The following is a 7,473-nucleotide window of genomic DNA, read 5'->3' as shown; positions in this document are numbered from 1 at the left end:
CCCACCAACCATTCCTTTGGTTCGTCGTCTACCGGACCAGCTAACCATGAGTGGGCAGCGCCAGTTTAGCGCAATCGCAATGTCTAATGCACAGGTTAAACCTAAGCCATAAGAGAGCGAAATCTACTCGTAACAGGTCCACATTCTGATGCACCAGCCAGAGAAAGCCTTGTCAGATAATTAAGCTAAAGATACTGGAAGCTGCCTCCAATCCAACTCTTATTTTTATTCTTGTCACGGATCAGCGATCCACATGCATTTCTGTATCCCTTATGTTCAAAAGATAGGGCAGTTCAAGTCTATATCACAAAAGTCGTTTCTCTAGAATTCCAGCATTCGGCCCCTCAGGATGGCCTCCGCCTTTCTGACTTCCTTCACTGGTCCAATGATGAACACCTACATTAAGCAGGCATGAACGAGAGGATTATTAAAGCTGAGAAAATCAAGGATATCATGTTTTGACTTAAAACTTTAGCCTTATTGACAGAGGAGAATCGAAGACTATTTTATGTTTCTGCGGGTACTTAAAACCACTTTCTCACCAGATGTTGGATTGCATATCCATACTACTGGAAATGACTTGCATATATATAGTATGATAACACGACAGATAAGTTGTATGCATACACATCAAGCCCTAGCACCCTACTGCAATCACCTCAGCAAGAAGCTAGATATATCTGTCCGTGATCAGCTCAAGATAAGTACGACTAGATTGTTCTAGGCCGTGGAGAATATAAATGATGAAACAATAAGGGCAAACCAGAACAGCCATATTTTGCACGATAACTATAAATTGTTTACAACTAAATTTGTGGAGGACCATGCATGTGTGTGAAGCCCAAATGTCTTCTGATATTACAAACAGCTAGAAATGGATTAGCAACATGATGTGCCAAGCTTAATGCTTGAGAACAATAATTTCCCAGTAAATAAACCTTGTTGCTAAGTCAACAAACCCCATGACTACAAACTGCAGTAGTGGCTATCAATCAATCTAATCAAGGCAGGAAGATGCATCGACACAGTAGAGCAGTTTTGGTACTACAAGCCATGTTGCTACAAAACTATAGCTATTGCTGTTAACCAATTCAAACATGGACTGGATAAATTCAGTGGACCACAACTGCACAGTAATAAATATGTCAGCTATGGCAAACCTACCCTATCTGGAGGTCCCTTTGCACCACCGATATGGATTTCAACACTGCAAATAGGAGTGAAAGCAAACCAGGGAAGACCAAATTAAATTTTGCAGCATAAATATCATGCGATATCTGAAGAATCAAGCTTAAGATGATTACTTGCAAGATTCTTTCACAGCCATTATTGATGATCCTTTTCTGCCAATAACACGACCCATTTTTCCAGGAGGCACATCTAAGAGCGAAAGGATATCCACTTCAGGAACACGAGCTTCAGCTTCAATGTCATCTGTCAACAATGTTTAATCAATTTTGTTCTATAAGTTGAATATATCAAAACTTCATAAATAACATGAATCAAGGAATGCAAAGCAAATACATCCATTGTCATTCCATATTAGTAATTAGTATATGACGATCTGCACCTACAAGGCTACAGTGCTGAACCATAAAGCAAACCCCAATCTTTAGGTTACAAATTTATGATTTATATCTGAAGAACCAAAAGTAAAACTGATTTGTCCATACAGTAACATTTCTTGATTTGAACGGGAAGGGAGTAAACACACTGACCAGGGACAGTTGGAAGAGGCGGCCAATCTGCCTGCTGGTTGTCATTTATGCAAAAGCACCTACAGTATAGCTCACTTCGTACTGCCAGACGCCATGAAGATACTTTGCTTAACTTCTCCATCATTTTCTCATGTATATTGAGAAGGAAGCGCACATCATCTGTCGCTGCTCGAATCATCATTTCAGACAAGGGCCTATTTTTCCAGAAATTTGGGTCCTAAAAATCCATCAAATTACAATAAATTGTTAGTTTCAAGAAAATATAGCGGCACAATGGAAAATCGTGTGCCAGGCCATTATCTAGGAAGTCCACAAGACTTCAGGCCTGGAGAAAATAATATTCTAAATAGGAGTTCTATAATTTTCTTCACAATGCTAACCTGCCTTAGAAGGGTACGGACTTCTTCCTTTTCAGGATATGGCATTCCTACATAAAGAAGTACAACAGTATCACACCACACAATCAATCAAATGCAAAAGAAATTGAGGTTCAATCTTTCATAGATTTAGTAAACATCGGCATGGTGTTTAGAGCATAAAAACTATTTGGCATGATGTTTTACAGAAGCAACACACTGTTAGCAAGAGTAACGAAACCACAATACATTACTTCCATATTTACTGGATTTGATACAGAGCACCACGAATCTTGTATACCAAGCAATGTACGCAAACCCATTATGTGAGCTGGGTTCCAGGTTCCCGGCAATTTGGAGGAAAATGCAGCCTACTGAGAACCCAAACACCTTAAGTTACAGTCAAGTCAGATGAACACCTTAAGTTAACTAGTTAAGGCAAGTCAGATGATCCACGAACCCAAACACCTCAGAGTTTAAGACAATAAGATAGCCAGGTGTCTGTAAGCATCAAGTGTGGATTATGAAGAGCTCAACCAAGATGCAACACCACTACTAAATTGAAACAAGGGTATAAAAAACAATTTTACACCCAATTTACAGCACCTCAAGCACTAGTCCTACTAATAATAACATACATTCTTAACCACGGTACTCAAGGCAGATAATCATGGGATCACAAGCACAATCTACTCGAGTTATTCCAGGTTCTCAACATGTGTACAAACCATTTTGTACAACACAGAAGTGGCCAATTGAAGAAGGCATGCATTAGACAAAAAATTGTGTCAAAGCATTAGTTTTAATCACAGGCAAATGAACATATGCAACTTCATCATATTGTTAGACTGCGACATATGATGAGACATGATGTCCACCCAGCAATAAAGATTATAGACTACCTAACAACCATAACATGTTGAGCTTACAGTAAAATGAACACAAAAAAGAACTTGGATTGCATAACATATACGTCAAGGTTAAAGCACTAGCTGCAGCGCAAGGTCTGTTAAATTGTATTAAAAAGCGACCCCATCTTTCTTAAGGACAAGATTTACGATATGAATTGGACTCCACCAAGATAAATATAGCGTGGCAATACATTAGAAGATATGCTAAATGTTTGATGTTAACATGTGTAGATTAAATTAAAGCACTTGGAAGACAGCACAAGCGAATTACCAATAAGAGGATTAGCAGAACCTATATAAGTTATGCCCAATTAGAAGAAAAAGGACAATAAAACATGAACAAGTGTCATATGTTATGAGAAAACAAAGCAAGGCTAAAACCATGTACACATAGGTTCTCTCCCAATCATGTAAAACTCAACAATTCAATTCAGTGAAGTGTAGAAAGTACCACAATAACGAGGATCGGCAAGAAGGCTCACGAAGGATATGTAAACATCATATGCTCTCTTTTTACCTTCCTGCTCTTCAATCAGGGAATAGGCTATCTGCAAATGAAAGTGATGATCGGAAGCTCCCTTTACAAATAAAATTATCTTACATGTAGCTGCTATAATAATTAACATATAGTATATCTCTGGGAAGGTAGAGGATCATGTAATGCTTTCAACCCTGTACAGGGTTACTGGTCCAAAGCTCATGATAATGGTTAAATTTGAAAGAATTAACTGAGAAAGCAGCAGACACGGATTCATTCATATATTAGAAGGAAATTATGAGTGTTTTGCTTACAAAGTTATGCCACTATATCATAGTACATATGTACGGTGATTACCTGTGTATCCATCACATTATGTAATTTAATGCCAAACTGGAAATACAATGCCTGCAGCAGAATAAATTGTAAGTTTACCACTAGTCAGATACACAATTTTTGCAACGCTTATTTCAATACACCAAAAGAATATCACATCTCACAGTTAGGCACCTCACTGTCCCTTTTACAGTCATGGATAACTTTGGTGACATGATTGGACTCAAGTGCTGGTTTGCAAGCTTCAACTAGTTCTTTTCCACCCTCAATAGCATCGACCAAGTAAACAGCATCAGGAAATGCAATCTGAAAAATCAAACGAACCAACAAAAAACAGTCAGCCTTAACATCATTACAACAATGGTGACCGATCAGGCCAATGTTTTTTATCTATATCAGCAGAAATAGATGCATGTGCAACCAGTTCCAATAAAATAAGAGGGGTTAGGTACACTAAGTCTAGGTTCATCAAAAGGACTTGCGTGGGTAGATCATGGCACTATAAGGTAATGAAGCAGCATTTCAAGTAAGACCATTGTAATGTGGGGTCAAGTGAGGGCATAATAATTGTCCGATGTAGGACAAGGTTGTCTCATGACTGTTTATGATAGCCACAATTCATCCATGATGAAACAAAAGATTGCAGGAGTATAAAAATATTCCATGCCACGTGGGATTCAGTTCAGCTCACCTGCATGATACAGAGAGCACCATGGCGGCAAAGGTCAACACCTTCACAGTCAAATCCAATCACCAATTTCTTGGCAGCAGAGGGCTCAAGAAACTCGACTGGGAGTTGACTAGGTTTAGTGACAACATGAAAGGGCAGGGATGGCAATTCCGCGTTATTCCCTGCAAAAGAACACATCGAATTACAAGTAGAAACAAAATAGTTCCAGTTCATAGGTGCTTGCACACAAGCAAACACAATAAGTTCTGAATTTCTAACCAAGGTAACATAGTATTGGTTTAGCTAGATGCAGCCTAGTTTCCTCACCAATCAGGAAAAGAAACATTTTAAAACCACTGTGTTCAGCACAATCGCCTTAGTTCAGTATCTCATATACAAGAATATTGTTGGAATAAAAGCAAGGTCTAGCCTGATAGATCAATACAGGTATTGAACTCTAAAGGACGACTAGCGCACGAACCAAAGCAGAATCAAACAGAAAAGAAAAAACCACCGACCATGAATCCTTCCACATGCTACTATTGCCCAACTCTTTATTGAAACCATTGATCAATAGAGGCAAAATCCAGGCCTGCAAATCAACCTACAGGAAACGGAAGCTGCACGAGTAGCAGCTACAAGTCCCAACATTACCTGCCCTAAAACCCTAGCTAGGACTAAATCATGACGCGAAAACACGAACTAAAAGGGCGGGGTAAAGCAGAGATATAGCAAAGCGTAGCGATTAAACGTGAACTCCAAGAAACCCTAAGTTCGGGCGACGCGCACGCGCACGCACCGAGCGGAAGCAGCGCTACGCTCCGAGAGAGAGAGAGAGAGAGAGAGAGAGAGAGAGAGAGAGAGAGAGAACCTGCGGGGTCCTCGCCGTCGGCGGAGTTGGGGGGATGGGAGGCCATCCCTCGCCCCTCCCGATCGCTGACCGGGAGAGACAGGACGCGGACGCACCGGCAACGGAAGAGGGAATGAAGAAAGGGGACGGGGAATCGTCTGGCCCGGCGGCGTCAAGACTATACTAGTACTACTGGTAACTGCCCGTTGCTCCGTCCGACTGTTTCAGTACTGTGCAGGTTGGACTCTTTTTCTGGGCCTGAAGCCCTCAGCCAAATCTTGCCAAATGGGCTGGCCCGGCCTGTGTTATACGGGCCAGGCACGGCACGGCCCACCCAGGCATGCTATTTTTTTTAGGGTTAGGCATGCTTCCCAGGGAGCTCCTAGTCAGCACCTTTGGTGCCAATTGGGGGTTCCAGCGCCCGCACAACTACAGTCTTAGTGGTCGCTCAAAAAACAAAAAACTACAGTCTTGGTCCTGGCCCAAAAGCGGGGGCGCGTTTCGCTGGCTGCCTGGCTGGGGAGCTCCTAACCGGCGCCTTCAGCGGCGGTTTCAGCGCCCAGGCATGCTATTTTTTTAGGGTTAGGCATGCTTCCCAGGGAGCTACTAGTCAGCGCATTTGGCGCCAACTGGGGTTCCAGCGCCCACACAACTATAGTCTTGGTGTTCGCTCAAAAAACAAAAAACTACAGTCTTGGTCCTGGCCCAAAAGCGGGGGCGTGTTTCGCTAGCTGCCTGGTTGGGGAGCTCCTAACCGGCGCCTTCAGCGCCGGTTTCGCGTTCTGGCGCTCGAAACGTCGCGCTACTGGGCCGGCCCAGGTGAGTTTCGACCATGACGCGAAAAAAGTAAACATGAAGAAAAAATACGAAAGCTGTGTATCGAACTCAAGACCACAGGTATTATTCTCCACTAACGCGACAACCAACAGACAAACCATGTTTTGTTGTTCTTTAACTAGGAAAACGTTCTACTTAACCGTTTTTAGTGAAACATTAACATAAATTTGAAAATTATTTGAAAAGTTCATTGATTTTGAAAACGAGTTCAGCATTTTTTTGAAGTTCACAAAATTTAAAAAAAATCATCATTTTGAGAAAAGCTTCATCGGTTTTGAAAAAAAGTTCGTCAATTTTTAAAAAAAGTTCATGGAATTCGAAAAAAAATTCATCAAAAATGAAAAAAGTTCATCAGATTTGAAAAAAGGTTCATCGTTTTAAAAAAAAGTTCATCGAATTTGAAAAAAGTTCATCAAATTTGGAAAAAGTTCATCAAAAATGAAAAAAGTTCATCGGATTTGAAAAAGGTTCATCGATTTAAAAAATAGTTCATTGAATTTGAAAACAGTTCATCGAAAATAAAAAAAGTTCATTGGATTTGAAAAAAGTTCATCGATTTGAAAAAAAGTTCATTGCATTTGAAAAAAGTTCATCGATTTGAAAAAAAAGTTCATCGATTTTGATTAAAGTTCGTTGAATTTGAAAAAAAAATACGCGTTTAAGAAAAGAAAGAAAAGGAAATGAGAAAAGAAAAAGGAAAAAGGAACAAGAAAAAAAAACATCCAGAAACTGACCAGCGAACAACATAGATAAAAATTAAAAGAAAGGAAAGAAGTTTACTAGCACAAGCGTCTCGTTTTCCTGTTGGTCAGTGCGCTGCACTCTCGATCCAGCGATCCAGTGTTCGATCCTTGCCTCGCGCACGGTAATTTTTTGCTTCGATCATATTGTTGGGCCGACCCAGGGCAGCGAGGGGGTGTGCGCCTGTTTGCGCTGATGCCTGGAACGGGCGCAACGGTCACCGTTTAGGAAATGCCGCATGGCTGGTCACTCGTCCGCCTGCCGCGTCTATCGTTCGCCTGATGCTGGCTAGTCCCAGTTGACCGGTCAATTGTTGACTTATGAAAAAATTGAAAAAAAATCATGAACTTAAAAAATGCATCAAATTTCAGAAAAAGTTCACAAAAGAATCGTTGAATTTGGAAATAGTTCATCGAATTTGAAAAAAGTTTGTCTAATTTGAGAAAAAGTTCATCGGGTTGAAAAAAAGTTCATTGAATTTGAAAAAAAGTTCATCGGGTTTGAAAAAAGTTTATCGGGTTGGAAAAAAGTTCATTGAATTTGAAAAATAGTTCATCGAGTCTGAAAAAAAGCTCA

The 7,473-nt window shown here is 40.5% G+C and overlaps 1 protein-coding gene across 1 annotated transcript; it reads right to left on the bottom strand.

Annotated features, from left to right (window-relative positions):
* Positions 1-202: 202 nt before the first annotated feature.
* Positions 203-5,515, bottom strand: LOC125543857 (egalitarian protein homolog). Its single transcript, XM_048707349.1, has 10 exons — positions 5,341-5,515; positions 4,491-4,651; positions 3,974-4,105; positions 3,821-3,871; positions 3,437-3,533; positions 2,099-2,145; positions 1,719-1,935; positions 1,305-1,434; positions 1,165-1,207; positions 203-396 (listed from the first exon to the last, which is right to left on the bottom strand). Exons 1-10 carry the CDS (start codon positions 5,384-5,386, stop codon positions 322-324), a joined length of 999 nt encoding a protein of 332 aa, XP_048563306.1. The 5' UTR covers positions 5,387-5,515; the 3' UTR covers positions 203-321.
* Positions 5,516-7,473: the final 1,958 nt, after the last annotated feature.

Source organism: Triticum urartu, chromosome 3 (genome assembly GCF_003073215.2).
Source record: "Triticum urartu cultivar G1812 chromosome 3, Tu2.1, whole genome shotgun sequence".
Taxonomy (NCBI): Eukaryota; Viridiplantae; Streptophyta; class Magnoliopsida; order Poales; family Poaceae; genus Triticum; species Triticum urartu.
Note: the sequence above shows the minus strand (reverse complement) of the source record. Positions and strands in the feature narration are given on the sequence as shown.

Bases quoted from the DNA above. Each gene is read 5' to 3' on its own strand.
- LOC125543857 (XM_048707349.1), bottom strand. From the start codon at position 5,386: ATGGCCTCCCATCCCCCCAACTCCGCCGACGGCGAGGACCCCGCAG. The intron at 3,872-3,973 runs GTGCCTAACTGT...ATTCTGCTGCAG, and splicing joins ACTGTAAAAGGGACAGTGAG to GCATTGTATTTCCAGTTTGG. The intron at 2,146-3,436 runs GTACTTTCTACA...TTCTTTATGTAG, and splicing joins TGCCGATCCTCGTTATTGTG to GAATGCCATATCCTGAAAAG.